Genomic DNA, 25,721 nt, shown 5'->3' with positions numbered 1-25,721 from the left:
TCTGAGTACTGCAAACATTTCAGGCAAAAAATTAAATAAAATAAAATGCAATAGCAAAGATAATAAAACCAATTGTGTATGTTACCCTTGCTCTAATGCGGTGGTGCCGAATCCCCCAAAGTGGATTTCAGATCTGCGCCTTCTTTTGGGGAAGAAGGCAGCACAATGCAGAAATGTGTGGTGGGGATTCAGCACTGCGTTACATTTCAGCGCTGCTCCTTCTCCTCAGAAGGCAGGCGCAGAGCCAAAATGCACGTTGGGGATTCGGCACCACATTACAACAGGGGCAAAATACCCAATTGGTTTTATTTAGTCTTTTTGCTGTTTTTTGCCCAATATGCATGTGAAATGTCAAATTTGGCATCAACTCCTATTGGAAATTGTAAGGCTTACTACTGGATGAATAATCCACTCTGGGATACTAATCTATAGGTTTATAACCTTCCCTATTCATTTGTAAGGTGGTGCCATCTACTGGTTCATTTATACATTCCCATTTTAAGCAGACTTATTTAATAAAATTGTATTTTATTTGGTTTTGTAAAATAACTTGTTAATCTTGACTCAGTGAAGCAGCATAGTCATGCATGACCAATTAGTGCTGATGGGATGGGTTCAGATTGCCTAATACAGTTTTTTCCCCATTAGTCAGGTTTGAAGAATCAGCGGCCATGAATTACCAGGTCACGGGGGCTGAAAATAACCCTGCACGGCTGCAAAAATCAGACATCCACCCTAGCCTTACATGATCAACTAATTCAGTGCCAGTATGTCCCACCCCAGTCTGTTTTTACAGGCTGACTGGTGGTACAATAGACTGTAGCTTGCTTTACTCTGTAAACAGGCAGTCAAGCAACGCGCAGAACTAGGAGATTATAGTCACCCGATGAACAAATGTTCCGCTTGTTAATCGGTAACCTGTGCACATGAAGGGCTAGCTGTGAGACGAGTGTTTAACAGCTCAGTGTAAATTCAGCTTACAGGAATTGAACAGTCTAAGGGTACCGTTACACTACGCGACGCACCAGCGATCCAGACAACGATACGACCTGGTAGGGATCGCTGGTATGTCGCTAAATGGTCGCTAGTAAGGCCTGTTTCACACATCCATTTGTGTCCAGTCAAAATCCGCTGTTTTGCAAAAAAAAAAAAAAAAAAAAGGATCCGCCATTTTTTTTGGTGGATCAGTTTTTTTTCCCCATTGAGTTGCATTACCGGCGGATCTTGACAGATGGCCATCCGTTGGATCTGTTTTTTTGCGGATCCGCCAAAATTTTGACGTCCGCTGACATGCCCGAACGGACCATGCAACGTTTTTTCGGGCGGCCGGATAAGCATTTCTCACTGCGCATGCCCAAAAGACTTCACTCAGCCGCAAATTTAACCCTAAACACTGTTCTGGCAGCTGAAAAATCTCGCTCTCGGCAGCGCTTCCTTTAAAATTCGTCCTTTGACGGATCCGTTAAAATAACGGTCCGGTGCCAAACGTTGTGGTCAGTACAGGAACGGATCCGTTATCCGCCATTTTAGCGGATTTTGCCTGACCAAAAAAAACTGGTGTGAAACAGGCCTAAGGCCGCTTTCACACTTCAGGCTTTCGGTGTCCGGCATGGGGCGGCAAAAAACCGAACTACCGGATCCGGCCGCATACGCAGACACCGGATCCTTCTTTCTGCCGGATATATTCCTGGCAGAGAAGGTTTCCAGGCATGCGCAGTGTGCGAAAAACCAGTCCGGCGTTAGGGAAAAAAACGTTTCATGCAACGTTTTTTCCAGACATCGAACCGGCTATTTTCTCCGGATCCGGAAAAAAACAGACGCGCCGCATTGCCATCCGGCGCAATACGGCAGCAATGAAACAGCAGGGGAAAAAGGCGGATCTGGTCGTAACAGGCGCCGGATCCGGCAGTCTGGTTTTTCTCCGCACCATGCCGGATACCGAAAGCCTGAAGTGTGAAAGCGGCCTAAGCTGTCAAACTAACAGACAGATCTACTCAGCAAAGCAGCAACGATCTGGCGATCCATATAACGACCTTGGCAGTCGTTGGGACCTTGTCACAGCAGCTATTCTGACGACTCACGCCTGCGTCCCTGAGTTCTGCATCGCCAACGAGGTCGCTCGTCGTGTCAAACAATAATGCATGCTGGTCAGCGGGACACCAGCGATCAAAAAGTGGCCCAGGACATTCGAGCACGATCAGCAAGATCGCAGCGGAGGCCCGGTTGCCGCTGTCGCATGTAGCGAGATCGCTGGCGAGTTCACTGTTGCGTCACAAAATCTGTGACGTTTCAGTGATCTCGCTAACGATCTTGCTATGCGAGACAGGGCCTTTAGGCTACAAGTCTGCAGTCACTGACTTCACACTTGTGAATCCTCATGCTATGTGCGCACGTCGCGGATTCTGCTGCGTTTCTGCAGCGGTTTTGGCCCTGCGGAAACGCAGCAGTTCCGCAGACATGGTACAGTACCATGTTACCTTGTGGACTTTCAAATCCGCAGTGCTCACGATGCGTTTTTTCCCGTGCGGTTTTGCTGCGGTTTACAAGCCGCAGCATGTCAATTGTTTGGGCGGATTCCGCAGCGGTTTCACACCTTTAACATAGTAGAGGTGTGAAACCACAGGGCAAAACTGCAGGCTAATCCGCAGGAAAACTGCAGGTCACTTTACCTGCGGATCCGCACGGAAAAAACGCAGGTGAATCTGCAACGTGTGCACATAGCCTCACACTCCATACTGAGATTTCGCTAGGGCTGTGAGTCAGGTGAGTGGTTTGCTTACTTCAGGACACATGATGACTAAAATGTGGCCGACCTCACCTAATACACTTGCATCTAGCTGGCAAATGACTGCATGCATGCAAAAATCACATAATTGGTCATGTGCCCACCGCTCCTGACATGGTGAAGTCCTCACAGCACACAGGATGTGGGGAATTCACAAGTCTGCAGGCACAGTAAGGCCAGACAACTCCCTTAACTACCACTTCTGCAGACCCGCACATAGTAAAAAAACTGTCATAACACAAGGATCCTAAGAGCAGGATTAAATATTTATATAACACCATTGATTCCATGTTGCTGTACATAAGGGGTTACATATAAGTTACAGATATCACTTACAGTAAACAAACTAACAATCACAGACTGATACAGAGGGGAGAGAGGACCCTGCCCTTTCAGGCTTACATGCTACAGGATGGTGGGGAAGGAGACAGTAGGTTGGTGGGTTGCAGCAGTTCTGGTGTTGGTTGAGGCGATATCTCTGGTAGTGGTGAGGAGGCAGCGGGGTCATTGCAGGATGTAATTAGGTTAGATTAAATAGAAACTCATGTAATTCTATATCTTGTAATGTTACACTAGTAATGTAATGTGCATCTCTGGCAAACTAATCTCATTTAAAGGGAATCTGTCACGTGAAAAAAACAAAACAAAAAAAAAAACAAAAACAACACATTAATCTGCAGGTCGATAGCATTCTGAACCTGCCTGGTGTCAGCACTTAGACCCCCGCTGCTGGTTGGAGATTAACTTTATTCCCTCTATTAGCGTACAGATTCCAGTGATGGGGGTGGCACCAGGGCCAGTCACTGCTGTGTATAGAGAGCGTTGGCTGTGACTACACCCTCCACCACAATCCTGAGCGAGCCGTCTGTGCCGGGTACATGGTTACAGCTGCAGCTCTGTATACTCCAAGCAGTGACTGAACCTGTGTCAACCTGATGACTGAAACCCAAAAGCTACTGGGAGAAAATTAAGTGCAATTCCCAGGCAGGTTCAGAGCACCATTAACCCCCACATATCTGCAGGTTTCAGCAACTTCCAGCCGTGGGTAAAACGTATGCGTTTTCCTGCAAAATACAAGAGTTTTTTGCTTGTGGAATGCTAGCGTTTTTCCAAGAGATTTGAAGAATCACTTGGAAAAGTGATTGACAGGTTGGTCACACTTGTCAAGCATAGTGAATGACAAGTGTGACCAACTTTTTACTATTGATAGAATGTTAAAAATAATTTTAAAAAATAGGGATACTCACCTTCTGTCAGCCCCCAATCTCCTCAGCGGCGCTCCCAGTTCGTTACGTTCCCAGGCGTGCTTTGCGAGAATGACCTTTGTGACGTCACAAAGGTAATTTTGTCGCAAAGCATGCCCGAGAAGCACCGCTGAGGGTCTGGAGGACTCCGGAGGGTGGGGGGGGGGCGCGACAGAATGCAAGTATATCCCTATTATTTATTTTATTTCTATTTTTTACAGGGATATGGTACCCAGGGCCTGGAGGACAGTCTCCTCTCCTCCAGACCCTGGGTACCATCCGCACACTTCACGCATAGCCACAAGCGTAAACTGAGTGTTTCAATGCAATCCTATGGCGGCAGAATAGCCGCGATTATGCAAAATTAATGGACATGCTGACGATTTTTCCACAATGTGATTCCGCAGCAGAAAAATTCACAGCATGGGCACAGCAACTGCAGAATCCCATAGGATGCGTTTTAACTAGCTTTTTTTTTTTTTTCTCTTCTTCTTTAAAGCGTTTCCGCGTCAGCACTGCTGCAGAAACACTCAAATGCAACGTGGGCACACAGCCTTATTCAAATTTGTTAATTCCCCAGCTGCCCCAGTGGTGTCCACTTCTCCTACAACAAAGCGCATGTATGTTACCATTTATTTTACAACTCTCAGCCTTTTGGATGTGATATATTCTACTGATCACAAATTGTGAGGCACAATTCTGATAATCTATATCTGGGGAGGGAAAGCAGGACTAAGATTTTGAAAAACAAAGAAGAAAGGAACAGGCCATACAAGGGGATCACCAGAGACTGGAAAAATAGCGTACAAAATATTGAAGTTTATTGGACACAAAAAACATGCAAAAAATATTTAAAGACATTAAAACTGGTCAGACGAAGCCACTAAGGGTGGCGACACAAGTCGGGTCTCTGCTCTGCCTAATCTCACTCCACATGGGCCCCTCTACCAGATGACCACTCTGTGCTACTATACACGGGTGGAGTCTCTCAGCTTCTACTATTAACCTCTTGTGCACCCCTATATCGCATCATTGGTGCCTAGCCACATGGGCCCATATGCTTTGCATTATTTAAGCACTGTTCATCGGTGAGCCGCTTATGCTATTGTGCTCAGACACCTGCATATACTTTTTGTACTCTGTGTGGTTATAGGTGCCTGCAAGCATTGTGGCCCAGGTGGGCACTTATTTATGCTGTTTCTATTTTGTAGATACGTCGTATATATGAATAATTGCCGTACACAGGTATTTTCTAGATGGTATGCTGGTTATATGGCCATTAGGTCTGTATTCACATTTTACTGTTGTGGAGTTTGATTTTGGTGGTTGGCCCTATTATGAGCCCAGTAATTATTGAGTTGTGTCACGTGTGACCAGTTTTAATGTTTTTAAATGTTTTTTGTAAGTCTAATAAACTTCAATATTTTGTACGCCATTTCTCCTGTCTCTGGTTATCCCCTTGTATGGCCTGTTCCTTTCTTGTTTTTCATTATTTAACCAGTACAGGCTTAGGTTGGATCCCATTAGAATACTCTGTGGTGCCCCCATAACAGTATTTGTGCGCAGGACCAAGATTTGGGATATGTTCAGGACTAGCGATAATGGATTCGTTGTTGGGGGGGGGGGGGGTTGGCAGACTGGAGCTACAGACACTAGATGTGTACATCACCTATGGTATGGAGAGACCACCACAATGCTGTACATTTCTTCAAAGGGAGCTAAGTGGCAAAACAAAATCATGGGTGTGGACACGTGGTTCCAGGTGCATACACTCTACTTCTGGTGTGTAACAGCAGGCATCAGTGGGTGTGGGGGAGCTGGGAGTCAGACATCGATGTCTATTGCACTACTAAAAAGGAGGAACTGCTATGAATGCGATATCAGATTTTTTTTTTTTATTTTTTTTTTATTTTCTTTTTAGAGAAGGAGGGGTGAGGGAGTTAATATTTTTTAGCTTGTTGGTTAAAGAATAAGAATTCTTATGAAGGGAGTAAAAAAGCTGCACCCCAGACTAGACTTTTCTTTATGGTCTCAATGCCATCATTTCTTCCCTTGTGCAGCTTCCAAAGACCCTCCACTCGTCCTTCCATTCCAAGGCTGAAGGGAGAGTCAGCCACAATGTATGGATTTTCTAAACACTGGCTTAAAATTAGAAACAGGACCTTTCAACAAATTATTCATATTGAGCTTGACACTATTGAAGTTGCTGAAGCATGGAATAAGACTTTGCTAATGTCCTCCGTAATATAATATTTGGCACCTAATGAGTTAAGACCACCACTTGGACTTAACCTCTATTCGTCCCCCCCCCCAGGGTGTGCACTTCAGCCTCCTCTATGGTGCTGACCAATCAAACAAGCAGCATAGACATGCAGAAGAAATTGTGAATGACCACCTCACAATACACTGAAAAAGGTTCTGCTACAAAATGTCAGTGAATCAATGTTCGCTCCGCAGGCCGTCAGCACACACTGCAATGTTCCCTTCATTTAATTTCTACCAATCACTTTGTAGAGGGCACTGAAAAGACTAGCATACACACCTATGATTTTACCTACAAATAATGGCTGAACAATTCTGTCCTGTGTATTGTATGGTGAACCTCGGATTTTTTTTTCTGTGCCCGTCAATGCATGCGCATCCCAAATGTGGAGAATCTTTCAGCTACTGTTTACCAAAGACCAAAATGGTACGTCATTTGTTTTTGCCACAGTTGGTCGCATTTAGCATAAATTTTACCTTGTTGGGCCGCAGTACTCTATGCCCTCCTGCTAAAAGCAGTACATTTTTAAAAAATGTTGATGAAGCAGACAAATGACAAAACAATGTTGCACAAAAATTGTAAAGACATTTACAACAGTTTTCTGGGGCAAATGTTCCATGGTATGGGCTCTACTTCTTACCACAGGGTGCACATAATACAGTTATGGCTGAAAGTGTTGACACCCTTAAGATTGTTCCAGAAAATGAAGCATTTCTACAAAAAATAAAAATATTGCAATTACACTTTTTTCCCTTGTGTATTGGAACTAGACAAAAAAAAAAAAACACCTGCAAATTGATTTTATTTCACGGGTGCATCAGTGTCAGCGTGAACTATCTGGCAACATGTGACTAAAATGAAATGCTATGACAGGAGGAGACCAAAAGGAGTGCCCCACTGCTGCAGATCTAAAAAGAGCTACACCACAGTTTGCTAAAGTGTATGAGAACAACCAAAATTCTTCTGGGAAAGAATCTTATGGACAGATGAGAGGAAGAGAGGTTTTTGGTAAAGCGCATCATTCTACTGTTTACCGAAAACTGAATGAGGCCTACAAAGAAGAGAACACAATATGGTGGAGGGTCAAAGATATCTTGGGGTTGTTTTGCTGCCTCTGGCACGGGGTGCCTTGACTGTTCAAGTCATCATGAAATCTGAAGATTAACAAAGGATTTTGGGTCACAATGTAGAGGCCAGTGTCAGAAAGATGGGTTTGCGTCCTAGGTCATGGGTCTTCCAGTAGGACAATGACCCCAAACATACTTTAAGAAGCAACCAGAAATGGATGGAAACAAAGCACTGGAGATTTCTGAAGTGGCCAGAAATGGGTCAGGACCAAATCCCATTGAACATCTGTGGAGAAAGCTTAATTTCTGTTGGGAGAAGGCACCATTCCAACATGAGACCTGGAGCAGTAGTCTGGTCCAAAATTCCAGTTGAGCGGTGCAGGAAGCTAGTTGATTGTTATAGGAGCGATAAATTGCTGCAATCAATTCCAAAAGGTGTGCAACCAAATATTAAGTTGAGGGTGCCAACAATTTTTGTGGATTAATGTGAAGTTATGGCCAGTTTTCCCCTTCTTTCTGTTGTTCCAATACACACACACACACACACACGCTGAAACAAAACATGTAATTGCAATAATTTTCTGGGAGAAATACTTGATTTTCTGGAACAATGTCAATGGTGCCAACACTGTATATATTTTTATATATTTTTTTCTGTCTTGCAATGTAGTTTGTCTTTTTTTGGTGAGGTAGAACATACCGGAATGCTGTAAGCTCCACTTTGTCATGTTCATTGTGAGCCAGGTCTGGAATTAATGCGAGGTGAGAGATCTGTGTAGCCGCCCATCCAAACTGGAAGATGACAATGAAAGGGATGAAGTATATCAAGTCAACCCACTGCGGTGTATTTTCTGTACAGCCCAAACATGGGTTGAAGATGAAGGGAAAGGAGATAAGAACACTCAATGTTCCTGAAAAGAAAAATAAGCTTCAGTGAGAAATGAAAGACACTTCAAAAGTAGTTTAAGATACAAAACCAAAAAACTAAAACCAATGAAAGGTGCAGTGAACCTGGTCAGTATTAGTAACCACGCCATTTTTGCCTTGCATTGGATTTCATATCCAAATGTGTATTCATATACTGGAGTGAACAGTTTTCCCAGCTAGTCTGTTGGAGAGGGCCTCGCTACTTTTTGGGAAGTCCATGGGCAGACCTGAGGAGGCAGAACTAGAATTTACTATTGCAGACCTAATCAAAGATTCTGCAATGTATGCAAGTCAAAACCCAAAACAAAATGGACTAGAAGCAGTTCATAAAAATATATGAATTTTAATGTACAAATATAAAAAATGAAAAGATCATATATAATGATATAGTATATAAGGGAGTCAGCAAACACCTAGACACCACATACAGAAAGGTATGGTAAAAAAGTGGCAATATAATAGAAATCACACATCAATATGGCCGTATGCGTACACAAAAGGTATTAAATAACATGCAAAAATGTGGTAACCATCCAGAAAAGGGGAGGGGGGGGGGGGTAATGAAGTGCAAAAGAGAAAAATAACTAATCAGTGGTCATATAAAGTGCCACAGTGCATATTTTATTTAGTGATCTAAAACCAAAAAAATTGACTACAGAGAAATAATCCAATACCTAATGAGAACCCCAACGCGTGTTTTGCTACTTGCTTGCTTCTTCTTTGATGCCCCCCGAAGCAGCAATCAGCGAAACGCACAATGGGGTTCCCTCAGCCTACATTAAAGTAAGGTTGGTTTTTTTAGGCTTCAATATACTCAATTTAGTCCCATTTACCCTCTTTGGCAGTTTGGCTATTGGTAGCAGCGGTCTCATTAGGTATTGGATTATAATTGCTCTGTGGTCAATTTTTTGTAGATCTGGTTTTGCATCACTAATATAGGCACACTGATTAGTTATTTTTCTCTTTTGCACTTTATTACCCCCCCCCCCCCCCTTTTCTACGTGGTTATCACATATTTGCATGCCATTTAATACATTTTGTGTACTCATATGGCCATATTGATAGGTATATGTGATTTCTATTATATTGCCACTTTACCAGACCTTTCTCTATGTAGTGTCTAGGTGTTTGCTGACCCCCTTATATACTATATCATTAATTATGTATGATCTTTTCATTTTTTTACATTTGTACAATAAAATTCATTTTTAATCAACTGCTTCTAGTCCATTTTGTTTTGGGTTTTGTTATATTATAATGGATGAGCTTTAATATTTTCAGCCTTATTTGGGATAAATGTATGAGAGTCACTACACAATCAAATTAGTAAGAAACCTATAGTTGTCAGTTCCTCATTCATGTTCCTACCCTGGTTGAAAACATTAAAAATTACTGTAAATAAAATATTGCACCCCAACATCAGATTTGCTTTGTTTCTGGCCATTATACCAACTTGATGACTGCTTGCATGGCTCCCTTTACATCCCGCTGTTAAATTGCTTTTTGACCCATCCAAAATGGCAGAACACAGCTTTTATTTAAAAATCCCTCACAAGTTGCATCAATAATCCCATTTATGCTTTTTAACCCCTTTCTGACATCAGACGTACTATACCGTCCATGGCACCCGGACCCCTATGCCCATGGACGGGATAGTACGTCTAGTGCGAACAGCTGCGCTCACGTATTATCATACCGCCGAACAAAAAGTGCAATAACACGCGATCAAAAAGACAGATATAAATATCCATGGTACCGCTGAAAACGTCATCTTGTCCCGCAAAAAGAGCCGCCATACAGAGTCAGTGAATTAAAAAAAAAAAAAAAAAAAGTTATCGCTCGCAGAATAAAGCGATGCAAAAATTATTTTTTATATAAAATTGTTTTCATTGCATAAAAGCGCCAAAACAAAACACATAAATGAGGTATCGCTGTAACCGTACCGACCCGAAGAATAAAACCGCTTTATCAAATTTACCACACGTGGAACGGTATAAACTACCCCCTACCCTTGAAATGCTCATTCTGAGTCCCAAAAAAATATAAAAAAAAATTATTTCCATTTTCCCCATTAGGGCTAGGGTTAGGGGTGTGTTGGGGTTAGGGTTGGAGTTAGAATTGGGATGTTTCCACTTTTTAGGCACATCAGGTGCGTCTGATCTCAATTCCAGCCAGCTCTGCGTTAAGTCAAATGGTGCTCCTTCCCTTCCAAGCTCTGCCATGCGCCCAAACAGTGGTTTACCCCCACATATGGGGTATCCGCCTACTCAGGACAAATTGCAAAACAACTTTTGGGGTCCAATTTCTCCTGTTACCCTTAGGAAAATAAAAAATTGGGGGCAACAAAATCATTTTTGTGGAAAAAAAAAAAAAAATATGATTTTTATTTTCACGCCCGGACGTTATAAACTTCTGTGAAGCACTTGGGGGTTCAAAGTGCTCACCACACATCTAGATAAGTTCCTTGGGGGGGGGGGTCTAGTTTCCAAAATGGGGTCACTTGTGGGGAGTTTCCACTGTTTAGTCACATCAGATGCTCTCCAAACGCGACATGACACCCGCAAACCATTCCATCAAAGTCTGTATTCCAAAACATCACTACTCCCCTTCCTAGCCCCGACGTGTGCCCATACAGTAGTTTTCTCCCACATATGGGGTATCACGGTACTCAGGACAAATTGGACAACAACTTTTGGGGTCCAATTTCTCCTGTTACCCTTGAGAAAATAAAAATTGGGGACCAAAAGATAATGTTTGTGGAAAAAATATGAAACTCCTAAACCCTTCATCCAATTTTAATGTGGATACCCTCAAATGAAAGCTGAAAGTCTGAACTTCAACTGCATCTGAATTGTTTTCTTTAAAATTCTTTGTGGTAATGTCTAGAACCAAAACTAGAAAAATGTTGTCTGTCCAAATATATATGGACCCAACTATCAAGAAAAGAATACTGTCCCTACCGTGAAACATGGAGGAGGCTCTAATATGTTCTGGGGCTGCTTTGCTGTATCTCGCACAGGATGTCTAGAATCTGTGCAGGGTACAATGAAATTGCAAGACTATCAAGGGATTCTAGAGAGAAATGTGCTGAAGTGGCCTTCTATGAGCCCTGACCTAAATCCTATTGAGCATCTTTGGAAAGAGCTGAAACATGGCATCTGGAAAAGGCAACCTCCAAACATGAGATAAAATGGAGCAGTTTGCTCTGAGGAGTGGGTCAAAATACCTGTCGAGAGGTGCTGAAGTCTCATTTAGGGCATGTGCACACGGTGCAGATTATGCTGCGGATCCGCAGCGGTTTTGGCCCTGCGGGTCCGCAGCAGATTTAGGTGCGTTGTACAATACCATTGTTTTCAATGGTAAACTGGAAAACACTGCACATGCTGCGGTTTACAATCCGCAGCATGTCAATTCTTTTGTGCAGAACCGCTGCAGTTTCACACCTCATCCATTATGAGGTGTGAAACTGCAGGGCAAAACCACAGGCAAATCCGCAAATAAGTCCTGCGGATTTAACTACAAAATCCACACCAAAAAAACCTCTGTGTGCATTTACCCTGACAGTTACAGGAATCGTTTGATGGCAGTGATTGCCTCAAAAGGTTGTGCAAGAAAATATTAAGTTAAGGGTACCATCATTTCTGTCCAGGCCTATTTCATGAGCTTTATTTTTGTAAACATTCTGTGGAAGCATGGTTGAAAAGCAATGTCTGACTTTCATTTGACCATGTTCATAGACTTGATTTATTACTACTTCTTATTGGTCACAAAATCCCCCCAAAAAATTGAAATAGGCCCTTCAAATGAACTTAACACAAAATGAATTGCAATAAGAAAAAAATGGGTTCAGTTCCAAAAAGCCATAAAAAAACCCACACTATTTGTTAATTGAAAAAATTTTTTAAAAAATATTTGCTAACAATGTTATGTAGGAGACGCCATTTCCAGGAGACAGTTATATTTTATATTATATATTTTGTGGTAAGGGAATTAAAATTAAACCAAAATTAAAGCTCCAATGCTATTGGGGAATTTCCCCAAACATAATATATTTTGAAAACTAGGAATAATTGTTTACTACACACAAAACCTCATCCCAGTACCAAGAATCAAAACAAGAATTCTCATATTGCACATCAGTCAAATTAGCCAGCATACCTATAAAGTGCTCCCATGCGTCATATTATACTCTGCAATTTAAATGCTATTACCACGTCACAAATGCAAATGGTAGTCACTCAATATACTTAGACTAGGCACAAAGAGGCTATGTGTAGGTAAGAACTGTATACATCACTGTATAACCACAAGGGGACTAAATCCCAAATATCCATTTAAGTGCTTAAGTGCCACGCGTGTGCATGCATGTATGCGTCACAAAGCATCTTTCATTTCACCAGAGCTGGTTAAAAGAAGCTGAGCTGTGATTGGTTGCTATGAGCAACAGTTTTCCCACTTGCAACACCTCAGCAGACACTGATATGGTGGGAGAAATCTAGCATCCCCAGGAACATGAGCTTCCAGCCAGAAAGGAGCAGAGAGCACATGACAAATGAATCCCCCCTGCCCATATCCCTATCACACATCCTCCATCCTATAGGGACATTTTCCCTCTTAGGCTGGGTTGACACGTAGCGGAACTCGCGGAAATTACCATGGGGGGGGGGGGAAAGAAAAAAAAAAAAAAAAAAAATTCACGCGATTTTCCCGCAGAAAAACTAGCATTTTGCAAGCGATCTGTAGCATCGCTTGGAGAACTGATTGACAGGTTGGTCACACTCATCATAGTGTTTAACAAGTGTGACCAACTTTTTACTACTGAGGCCGCCTATGCAGCATCAGTAGTAAGATAAAATGGAAAAAAAAAAAAAAAAAAAAAAAAAAAAAAAGGGTGTTATTCTTACCGCCTCTCTCCACGCTCCCAGTAATCCTTTGCGAAAATGCCCGCGATGACGTACGTTCTCGCGGGATTGCGACATCTTGCGGTAATTCGCGATGTCGCGCGAATGACCGCGAGACTTTGCGATCCCGCAAGAACAACCGTCATCGCGGGCATTTTCTCAAAGGATTACTGGGAACAGGAGCGTGGAGAGAGGCGGTAAGGCTACGCGGGACGTCGGAGGGTGACAATATTTTTTATTTTAAATTCTATTTTTTACAGGGATATGGTACCCAAAGCCTGGAGGACAGTCTCCTCTCCTCCGGACCGTGGGTACCATCCGCAGTTCTGCTTACTTTTCGCATGGTGGGCACAGCCACATGCTGAAAGTAAGCAGAACAATGCATTCCTATGGGTGCGGGATCGCCGTGATTCCGCAAAATTTATGAGCATGCTGCGTTTACCGAGAAGCGATTCCGCCGCGGTAAAAACCGCAGCATTAGCACAGCACCAGGGGAAGAGTCTTGAGATCATTTGCATATTCCCAGTGCCTTCTGGGATAAGTGAAGAGTCTCCGCGGGCTCAACGATCACTGGGTTTTGGCCGTTGCAGCTGAAAAGAGGAAATCGGAAAAATTTTGGCTCATCTTTCATCGTTTTTAAGAAATCTCAAGATGGAAGAGGCCAGGAGCCATTTGGTGAGCTGCATTTCTTGCTACATGTTCACAGATTTACCAGTGGAAAAGCCAAACTTCACATGCCACAAATGCAAGCTTGTGTCCCTGTTGGAGGAAAAGTTGCAAAATCTCGAAGAGAGGTTAGCTACGTTGAAGATCATTAAGGAAGGTGAAGAGTTCTTGGACAGAGCAGAATTATCTCTTCATGTTACAGAAAGAGAAGAAATTCGAAGTGCACCTGAAGAAACAGAGGAATGGAGACATGTGACCCAGAGAAACAGGAGGATCAGGAGGCAGTCAGCACCCATACTGCTCAGAAACCAGTACCAGGCTCTCACGCAGGAAAACGATGAAGAAATACATCAGGATAAGACTTTGCCCACAAACAGCAACCTTGTACGCCTTCAGAGTCCTCCTGGATGGAGAAAGAAAAATGTGAAGAAGAAACGGAGAGTGGTGGTCATGGGGGATTCCCTGTTGAGAGGAACAGAGGCCGCTATCTGCAGACTGGATATAACTTCAAGAGAAATGTGCTGTCTTCCAGGTGCAAAAATTAAAGATGTGTCTGACAGGATATCAGGACTCTTCAGACCTACAGATGACTACCCATTCCTGCTACTACATGTGGGGACAAATGACACCGCAAGAAATGACCTGGAAACCATCTGCAGAGACTTTGAAGACTTAGGCAAGAAAGTGAAAGAACTGGGAGCGCAGGTGGTCTTCTCTTCCATCCTCCCAGTGGATGGCCATGGAACAAGGAGGTGGAATAAGATTCTGCAGGTGAACAACTGGCTACGTCGATGGTGCCGTCAGGAACGATTTGGATTTCTGGATCACGGAGTGAACTACTTATACGATGGACTACTTGCTAGAGATGGGGTGCACCTTACGAAGACTGGAAAGCATGTATTTGGAAGTCGCCTTGCTACACTTGTAAGGAGAGCTTTAAACTAGAACAACATGGGAAGGGAAGCAAAAGACCAGAAAAAGCCATACACCTGACAAATGCTATTGAGAACTCTGCTATTAGAAGTGGAAAGGAAGAACAAAGACGAAATAATCTAATTAATAAAAACATTGGAGAAAGAGAAACCAATCACAAACTAAAATGTTTCTATACTAATGCACAAAGCATGGGCAACAAACAAGGAGAATTGGAACTACTAACACAGGAAAAGAAATATGATGTCATTGGAATCACTGAAACTTGGTGGGACAATACACGATTGGAATACAAGACTAGAAGGATACAACTTATTTGTAAGAAACAGACTTGATAAACGAGGAGGGGGTGTCGCATTGTATGTCAGAAACGCGTATATCTGCACAGAGATTGAAGCTTCAGAGACTGGGAGTTCTGTGGAAACTGTTTGGGTAAGAATACAAGGACAGAACAATGGAAAGGACACCATTGTAGGCATTTACTACAGGCCGCCTGTGCAAGCTGAAGATATGGATGAACTCTTTATGCATCAAATGGCCAAGTTCTCCAAAAAATATGACATAGTTGTCATGGGAGATTTCAACTATCCAGACATTTGTTGGGAATCTCTCTCAGGCAAAACTAACAGGTCAAGGAAATTCTTATCCTCTCTTGCTGACAACTTTATCTTTCAAAAGGTAAGGGAGAAAACAAGGGGAACTGCTACCTTGGATCTAATCCTTATAAACAGGGAGGAAATGGTTGAGGAGGTAAAAGTGGCTGGGACCCTAGGAGGTAGCGACCATGCTATTTTAGAATTTTGGATAACTAGAGGCGGAAGACCTGTGAAGACTCAGACATCAAGGTTAGATTTCAGAAAGACAGATTTTAAAGGATTCAGAAAGAGAATTGGAGGGATCCAATGGCTGGATATCCTTAAAGACAAAAATGTCCAGGAAGGATGGGAAATCTTGAAAAATGAAATTCTCAAAGCACAGTTGTTAACAATTCCGAAAAGAGGGAAGAATAGGAAGCATTTAAGGAAACCAGAATGGATGAACACAGAACTTAAGCACATGCTAAAAAGGAAGAAAAAAATGTTTATAAAATGGAAAGAGGGAGGCATATCTAAAGAAGAATATAATGCTGTCTGCAGAACCTGCAGGGCACAAATCAGATTAGCTAAAGCTGAAAATGAATTGAGGCTTGCAAGAGATGTCAAAAGCAATAATAAAGGTTTTTGGGGATATGTCAAAAGTAAAAGAAAAGTCAAAGATGCTATAGGATTTTTACAGGATGAAAATGATGAAATGGTAAGACAGGATGTTGAGAAGGCTGAACTTTTAAATTCCTATTTTGCATCTGTTTTCTCTCAGAAAGGAAATGTAACATCAACTGTTATTCACTGTCCTATTAAGGGAATAGAAGAATCCAGGATATCTATAAACAGAAAGATAGTGAGGAAACACTTAGCTAACCTAAATGAATTCAAGTCTCCAGGTCCAGATGAATTACACCCCAGAGTACTGAAGGAGATAGCAGAAGAAATTTTCAAACCCCTCTCCATAATCTTTGAAAATTCTTGGAGAACAGGAGAAGTGCCAGAAGACTGGAGAAGAGCAAATGTTGTTCCTATCTTCAAAAAGGGGAAGAAGGTGGACCCAGGCAACTATAGGCCGGTGAGTCTGACTTCTATACCAGGAAAGATCTTTGAACAAATTATTAAACATGTATGTCAGTACCTGGATAAGAATGAAGTGATTAAACAGAGTCAGCATGGGTTTGAAACTAATAAGTCATGTCAGACTAACTTAATTTCCTTCTATGATGGTATCACTGATTGGGTGGATCAAGGAAATGCTGTAGATATAGTATATCTTGACTTCAGCAAAGCATTTGACAAAGTCTCTCATACAATCCTTATTGAAAAAATGACTAAGTATGGAATGGACAAGGCAACCGTTAGGTGGATTCATAACTGGCTTAGTGATCGGACACAAAGAGTGGTTGTAAATGGCTGCACATCCAGTTGGAAGAATGTCTCAAGTGGGGTACCACAGGGCTCTGTCCTGGGCCCTGTATTGTTCAACATCTTTATCAACGATTTAGATGAAGGAATTGAGGGTAAACTGATTACATTTGCTGATGACACAAAGCTAGGAGGGATAGCTAATACTAGAGAAGAAAGAGGATTCAAAAAGATTTAAATAAACTGGAGCAGTGGGCAGCAACTAACAGAATGGTTTTTAACAGGGAGAAATGCAAAGTACTACATCTGGGCAATAAAAATGAAAAAAGGATATATAGAATGGGAGGAATAGGGCTAAGTGACAGCACATGTGAAAAAGACTTGGGTATACTAATAGATAACAGACTGAATATGAGTCAACAGTGTGATGCAGCAGCAAAAAAGGCAAATGCAATTCCAGGATGTATTAACAGAAGCATACAGTCTAGATCACGTGAAGTCATTATTTCCCTCTACTCCTCTTTGGTCAGACCTCATCTGGAATATTGTGTCCAGTTTTGGGCACCACATTTTAAAAAAGACATCAACAAACTGGAGCAAGTTCAGAAAAGAGCGACCAGAATGGTGACCGGTCTGCAAACCCTGTCTTATGAGGAAAGGTTGCAGGATTTGGGAATGTTTAGTTTGCAAAAGAGAAGACTGAGAGGAGACTTAATAGCTGTCTACAAATATCTAAAGGGCTGTCACATTGTAGAAGGATCAACTTTATTCTCATTTGCACAAGGAAAGACTAGAAGCAATGGGATGAAACTGAATGGGAGGAGACACAGATTAGATATTAGAAAAAACTTTTTGACAGTTAGAGTGATCAATGAGTGGAACAGGCTGCCACGAGAAGTGGTGAGTTCTCCTTCAATGGAAGTCTTCAAACAGAGGCTGGACAGACATCTGACTGGGATGATTTAGCAAATCCTGCTTTGAGCAGGGGGTTGGACCAGATGGCCCAGGAGGTCCCTTCCAACTCTACGATTCTATGATTCATTGTGGAATCCCATAGGAATGCATGGGATGCTTATTTCTCGCCTTTCGCAGCAAAATCGTGCGGCTAAAACCGCCGCGGAAACGTGAAAAAATGCCACGTGAGAACTCAACCCCCAAGGGTGGTTTGCACGTTCATGACCGGGCCAATTTATACATTCTGACCACTGTCCCTTTATGAGGTAATAACTCTGGAACGCTTCCATGGATCCTGGCGATTCTGACAATGTTTTCTCGTGACATTGTACTTCATGCTAGTGGTAAAATTTCATTCATATAACTTGTGTTTGGCGAAAATTTCGCAATTTTCCAACTTTGCATTTTTATGCCCTTAAATCACAGATATAGCACCCAAAAAACTCAGTAAGTAACATTTCCCACATGTTTACTTTACATCAGCACAATTTTGGAACCAAAATTTTTTTTTTTTTTGGAAGTTATAAGGGTTAAAAGTTGACCAGCGATTTCTCATTTTTGCAACACCATTTTATTTTTAGGGACCACATCACATTTGAAGCCAATTTGAGGGGTCTATATGATAGAAAATACCCAAAAGTGACACCACTCTAAAAACTGCACCCCTAAAGGTGCTCAAAACCACATTCAAGAAGTTCATTAACCCTTCAGGTGCTTCACAGGAATTTTTTGATTAAAAAAAAAAAAGAAAACGAACATTTAACTTTTTTTCACAAAAAAAAAAAAAAAAATACTTCATGTTCAATTTTTTTTACTTTACTTTACCAAGGGTAACAGGAGAAGTTGGACTGCAAAAGTTATTGTGCAGTTTGTCCCGAGTACGCTGATACCTGATATGTGGGGGAGAACCATTGTTGCAGGCAGAGCTCAGAAGGGAAGGAGCGCCGTTTGACTTTTTCAATGCAAAATTGGCTAGAATTCAGATCTGACGCCATGTCACGTTTGGAGAGCCCCAGATGTCATTCGTGGGGGGTTTCCACTGTTTAGGTACAGCATTTTGGAAACTAGACCTCCCAAGGAACTTATCTAGATGTGTGGTGAGCACTTTGAACCCCCAAGTGCTTCATAGAAGTTTATAACGACCGGGCGTAAAAAAAAAAAAAATCGTATTTTTTCCACAAACATGATCTTTTAGTCACCAATTTTTTTTTTTTATTTTCCCAAAGGTACTAGGAGAAATTGGACCCCAAAAGTTTTTGTCCAGTTTGTCCTGAGTACGCCGATACCCCATATGTGGGAGAAAACTACTGTATGGGCACATGTCGGGGCTCAGAAGGGAAGTAGTGATGTTTTGGAATGCAGACTGATGGAATGGTCTGCGGGTGTCATGTGCATTTGGAGAGCCCCTGATGTACCTAAACTATTGAAACTCCCCACAAGTGACCCCATTTTGGACACTAGACCCCCCAAGGAACTTATCTAGATGTGTGGTGAGCACTTTGAACCCCCAGGTGCTTCACAGAAGTTTATAACGCCCGGGCGTGATAATAAAAAAAACAAAACATTTTTTCCACAAAAATGATATTTTTGCACCCAATTTTTTATTTTGCTAAAGGGTAACAGGAGAAATTGGACCCCAAAAGTTGTTTTGCAATTTGTCCCGAGTACGCCGATACCCTATATGTGGGGGTAAAACACTGTTCGGGCGCATGGCAGAGCTTGGAAGGGAAGGAGCACCATTTGACTTTTTCAACGCAGAATTGGCTGGAATTGAGATCAGACGCCATGTTGCATTTGGAGAGCACCTGATGTGCCCAAACAGTGGAAACCCCCCAATTCTAACTCCAACCATAACCCCAACACACCCCTAACCCTGATCTCAGCCCTAGCCCTATTATTTTTCCCTAACTAAGGGGGTGATAACACGGGGGGGGGGCGAGTTACAATTTATGGCGGTTTTCATGTTTGGCAGCTGTCACACGCTAAAAGACGCTTTTTATTGTAAAAATAGTTTTTTGCATCACCACATATTGAGAGCTATAATTTTTCCGTATTTTGACCCACTGAGTCATGTGAGGTCTTATTTTTTGCAGGACGAGTTGACGCTTTTATTGGTATCATGTTCGGGCACCTGACATCTTTAGATTGCTTTTTATTCCGATTTTTGGGACGCAGAATGAACAAAAAACAGCATTTCATGAATTTCTTTTGGGGGGTGCGTTTACACTGTTCCGCGTGCGGTAAAATTGATAAAGCCCTTTTATTCTTCGGGTCAGTACGGTTACAGCGATACCTCATTTAGGTTTTTATGTTTTGGCGCTTTTATGCAATGAAAACAATTTTATATAAAAAATTATTCTTGCATCGCTTTATTCCGCGAGTTATAACTTATTTTTTCACTGATGACGCTATATGGCGGCTCGTTTTTTTTGCGGTACAAGATGACGTTTTCAGAGGCACCATGCATATTTATATGCGTGTTATTGCACTTTGTTCGGCGGTAGGATAAATCATTTTTTGCTTCATTTTTTAATTTTTAAGGGGTTCGCTAAAGGGGTTAACTAATGGTACAGTTTTATAGGGCGGGTCGTTACGGACGCGGTGATACCAAATGTGTACTGTTTTTTTTTTTTAATTTCCAAAAAATGAATTAGGGAATTTTATTTTTTTAGCGATTTTTTACACTTTTTTTAACTTTATTACATTGTCCCAGGTGGGACATCACTGTCCTGTGACAGATCGCTGATCTGTCACATCACAGATCACTGACAGATCAGCGATCTGTCACAGGCACTGCACAAGGCTTCCTCCTTGCCTGCGCTTTGCAGGCATGAAGAAGCCAGCTCCCTGCAGGCCCCTGTCGCCATCTTGGATTCGGGGACCTGAAGGGATGGAGCCCCCCGCAGCAGCGCTGCACATTGCGCTGCTGTGGGGGGCTCAGGGAAGCACGGAGGGAGCCCCCTCTCCCTGCCGATGCTTCCCTTTAACCCCCGGTACACCGCAATCGTGTTTGATCGCGGTGTGCAAGGGGTTAACGTGTCGGGGGCGGTCCGTGACCGCCCCTGACACATTGTGCCGGGTGTCAGCTGTGATAATCAGCTGACACCCGGCCGTGATCAGCGGCGCTGTGACGTACTATCCCGTCCCTGGGAATTCAGTCCCAGGGCACATGGACGGGATAGTACGTCACATGGCAGTAAGGGGTTAGAGGGATCATTGGTATGGAATTTAGGGCAAATCCACTCGACTTTGGTACTGACCCCAGGCCTTTCTTAAAGTGATCCCTGGTATGGCAGTCAGGGCAATTGCCTTCAAATGCTCTGGTACTGACCCCATGCTCTCTTAAAGGATCTCCTGATTGGAAGTTAGGGCAAATCCCTTGGCGCGCTGATTGACCCCAAGGTTCTATTAAAGGGATCATTGGAATGCAAGTCAGGGCAAATCCACTCAGCACTCTGGTTCTGACCCAAGTCCCCTCTTAAAGGGATCCTCGGTACAGAAGTGAGGGAAAATCCACTCTGTGCTTTGGTACTGACCCCAGGCCTCTTAGAGATCTCCCATATGGAAGTTAGAGTAAATCCCTCAGTGCTCTGATTCTCACCCCAGGCTTCTATTAAAGGGATCATTGGTATGGAAGTCAGGGCAAATCCACTCAGCCCTCTGGTTCTGATGCCAAGCCTCTCTTAAAGGGATCCCCAGTATGGAAGTTAGGACCGTTCCACTCAGCGCTCTGGTTCTGACTCCAGGCTGACTGGATGATGTGGGATATTAGTGGTAGTAGTTCGGTGGCTCTGGCTGATGGGACGATGTGGGATATTATGGGTAGTAGTCCGGTAGCACTGGCTGACGGGATGTGAGATACAATAGCAAACGTGGCTATGTGGAATGGGCAGGGCTCTACACTCAGAATATATATTATATTCATTATAATTTGTTATAACTAACCGTAGTTCGTTACTATGCCCGGGCAGCGCCGGGCTCTTCAGCTAGTTCGTAATAAAGTGCTCGTGCCTCATTACCTTAAGATAATGTTGCTGGTATTGATGTATCCTCACCTTGGGGTGAGGGGATGCTGTGGAGGATTCACTCCCATAGTCCTGGAGCACATATTCAATACCTTAATGAGCAGTACCACATGACCACTCAGCACAGGAAAAGCTGCCGATGCAACAGATGCAGCGACAGCGCGAGGGAGGGTTGTGTGAGCCATGAATACAACCATGGGATGGGGGACAATGCATACCCAGCTTATAATCAAATCAATAAGCTTACCAAGCTTTCCATGGCAAGATTAGGTGCCTCGGCTTATACTCAAGTATATACAGTACTTACTGGTAACAGGATTTTTCAGAACCTATGACAGCACCATGAGTGAAGGAGATCTGCTCACCAAGGACAGGAAACCTACAGATTAAAAAGGGCAGCACCTCTCCTGCATCAGTTGGATTACAGAGCATGAGAGGGTCTCCAATGGTTATTAAAACATCATAACACATAAGTGGGGATTTTTTTTACTTAAAAAAAAAAAAATATTTAGTGGTCACCCACACATGACAAGAGGGAGTTGGATTCTGACAAATTTGTTACTGGTAAGTAACAAAGTATAGATCAACCACGACAGCACCATTAAAGAATTACAGAGATTGAAAAATATTCTAAAATATTTTAAGTACTGATCACAGCCTGGAGCACCCTTCCACCAAATACAAGTTCTGCCGGTCTCACATCAATCTATAGAATGTAGAAGACCTTACAAATCTGTTCTATAGAGACATCCACTTCCTCCACCCAGGAGGTTGACAGCCTAAATGGAATGAGCCTTTAACCCCCCCAGTGACCAGGCCAAATTTTTTGAATCTGATCAAATTCACATGTGCTGGTACTTCCAGTAATGGGGAAAAAAAAAAAAAAAAAAAAAAAAAAACCAGTATCGGAGATATCTGTGTCCGTGTGTCAATTTGTCACATTCGTGTGCTGTCCGTGTATTGAAACAATTTGTTTCAATGTTACCCCTATGACTTAAAAAGCACACAGATGCCATCCGTGTGCGCTGTGTGTTTACAAAGACCAATTGACTTGTATGGGTCCATGTGTTCCGTGCTGTCACTCAAAAACTGAGTTGTCAGCGTGTTTTGCACACGGACCGTGAAAACACGCTGACATGTAAATAGACCCATTCATTTGAATGAATCTACGTGTGTCAGTGTCTCTGGTACGTGAGAAAACTCACCACACATACCGGAGACACTGCCAGCCTTGTGGTAATGACTCTGGAACGCTTTAACAAATCCAAGGTGATCGAGAATTTTTTTTTTGTGGAACATGATAAAGATTAGAGATAATCCCCAAAAGTGATACCATTTTAAAAAGCACCCCCTGACATCAAAAATTGCCCTCATGCTATTTATTAACTCTTCAGGTGATTTTCAGGAATTAATGCAAAGTGGCATATCAGGAATGAAAGTATTTTACCACTAAGGGTGTGTGCAGACTCTGCGGAATCCGCACGGATTTTGCAAAAACCGCAGATAAACTGCAGGTCAAAAGACCTGCGGATTATCTGCGGTTTTGCCTGCGGTTTGGTCCTGCGGATTCACCATCTCCACAATGGTGGAGATGCAGATTCCGCAGAAAGAATTGACATGTCACTTCTTTCTGCAGTTTCAAAACCGCAGCAAATCCGAGCGGATTTTTCCGCAACGTCTACACAGCGTTTTTTTTTACCATTCATTTGAATGGTACTGTACACCGCAGCTAAAACTGCTGCGGGTCCGCAGCGGCCAAAACCGCTGCGGAAACGCAGCGGAATCCGCAGCGTGTGCACATACCCTTAAGTGTCGCTAACTTCTGAACAGGCCACTATAGCTGGCAGACCAAGGCCACCATTTGGTCTTGAATTGCCATAGCAAACATCAGGACCACACAAATCATGATCTCAGGGTGCCGATGGGGATAAAGAGAAGAAACCCCCACATGCTGTTAACCATTTATATGATGCAGTCACTATTGCAAGCAGCAGCTAAAGGGTTAAACAGATGTTGACGGTGCCAACACGGATAATGTAGCAAGTCGTCAGCTATAGCGTACAGCCGATAGCTTCTGGATTGTTTCCTGTCGGAGTATGCCATTCTCTTACATCTCAGATCAGTAAAAAAAACATTGGTCATTAAGGGGTTAAACCAGTCCTGTCCCTACAGCTGAAAAACACCTGAATAGCATGATGCTACCACCACCACCACATTTCACTGTTGGGATTGTATTGGGCAGGTGATGAGCAGTGCCTGGTTCTCTCCACATATAGCTTAGCATCATCACCAAAAAGGTCTATCTTTGTCTTATCAGACCACAGAATCTTATTTCTCAGTCTGGGAGTCCTTCATGTGTTTAGCAAACTCTATGCAGGCTTTCATATGTCTGGCACTGAGGAGATGCTACTGTCGGGCCACTCTGCCATAAAGGCCTGACTAGTGGAGTGCTTCAGTCATAGTTGACTTTGTGGAACTTTCTCTCTCCCTACTGCATCTATGGAGCTCAGCCACAGTGATCTTGGGAATCTTCTTTACCTCTCTCACCAAGGCTCTTCTCCCACGATTGCCCAGTTTGGCTGGACGGCCAAGTCTAGGAAGACTTCTTCCATTTAAGAATTATGGAGCCCAATGTGCCCTTAGGAACCTTGAGTGCTGCAGAAATTCTTTTGTAACCTTGGCCAGATCTCTGTCACTGAGCTTCTTGACCAGTTCCTTTGACCTCATGATTCTCATTTGGTATGACAAGCACTGTGAGGTCTTATATAGACAGGTGTGTGCCTTTACAAATCAAGTTCAAATCAGTATAATTAAACACAGCTGGACTCCAATGAAGGAGTAGAACCATCTCAAGGAGGATCACAAGGAAATAGACAGCACGTGACTTATATGAGTGTGAGAAAAGGGTCTGAATACTTACCATGTGATATCAGCTTTTTTTTAATACATTAGCAAAAATTTCTACATTTTTTTTTTTTTTTTCAGTCAGGATGGGGTGCAGAGTGTACATTGAGAAAAAAATGACCTTTTTTAATTTACCAATTGGCTGCAATGAAACAGTGAAAAATTTAAAGGTCTGAATACTTTCCATACCCACTGTAGATATAATGCACTGCAATGCTAGTGACACGAAATTTTGTAGCTGGAATGGGCAACAAAACCATAAGCAAGATGCTGGGTGAGAAGGAGACAACTATTGGTGCAATAGCAAGAAAATGGAAGAGATACAAAATAACTGTCAACAGGCATCGATCTGGGGCACGATGCAGTCTCACCTTGTGGGGTATCCTTGATCATGAGGAAGGTGAGAGATCAGCCTAAAATGACACGAGGGGAACATGTTAATAATCCAGGCAGCTGGGACCACAGTCACCAAGAAAACCAATGGTAACATTATGCCGTAAAGGTTTAAAATCCTGCAGTGCCCGCAAGGTCCCCCTGTGCAAGGCGGCACCAGTGCAGGCCCATCTGAAGTTTGCCAATTAATACCTGGATGATTCAGTTGAATGATTAGGCGAAGGTGCTGTGGTCAGATGAGAAAAATTGAGCTCTTTGGCATTACCTCAACTTGCCGGGTTTGGAGGGAGAGAAATGCTGCCTATGACCCAAATACATTGTCCCCACTATCAAGCATGGAGGTGGAAACATTATGCTTTGGGGGTGTTTTTCTGCCAAGGGCACAGGACTACTTTACCGCATCAATGGGACAATGGATGGAGCCATGTACCGTAAAATCCTGAGTGACAACCTCCTTCCCTCCGCCAGGACATTAAAAATGGGTTGTGGCTGAGTCTTCCAGAAAGGCAACAAAGGAATGGCTTAAAAAGAAGCACATTAAGGTCATGGAGTGGCCTAGCCAGTCTCCAGACCTTAATCTCCTAGAAAACGTATGGAGGGAGTTGAGGCTCCGATTTGCCAGGCGACATCCTCAAAATCTTAATGTTTTAGAGATGATCTGCAAGGCGGAGTGGACCAAAATTCCTCCTAAAATGTGCACAAACCTCATC

General features: G+C 42.8%; 1 protein-coding gene across 2 annotated transcripts in view; it reads right to left on the bottom strand.

Annotated features, from left to right (window-relative positions):
• Positions 1-25,721, bottom strand: part of MFSD12 (major facilitator superfamily domain containing 12) — a 116,297-nt gene that overhangs the window by 65,042 nt on the left and 25,534 nt on the right. For both annotated transcript variants that reach the window (XM_073543760.1, XM_073543753.1), the window contains exon 2: positions 8,060-8,270. In XM_073543760.1, the coding sequence (XP_073399861.1) occupies positions 8,060-8,270 (211 nt within the window). The remainder of the gene's footprint in view (positions 1-8,059; positions 8,271-25,721) is intronic.

Source organism: Dendrobates tinctorius, unplaced genomic scaffold (genome assembly GCF_039654945.1).
Source record: "Dendrobates tinctorius isolate UK_male_01 unplaced genomic scaffold, ASM3965494v1 ptg000011l, whole genome shotgun sequence".
NCBI classification, from domain to species: domain Eukaryota; kingdom Metazoa; phylum Chordata; class Amphibia; order Anura; family Dendrobatidae; genus Dendrobates; species Dendrobates tinctorius.
This window is presented reverse-complemented; position numbering and strand designations above follow the sequence as displayed.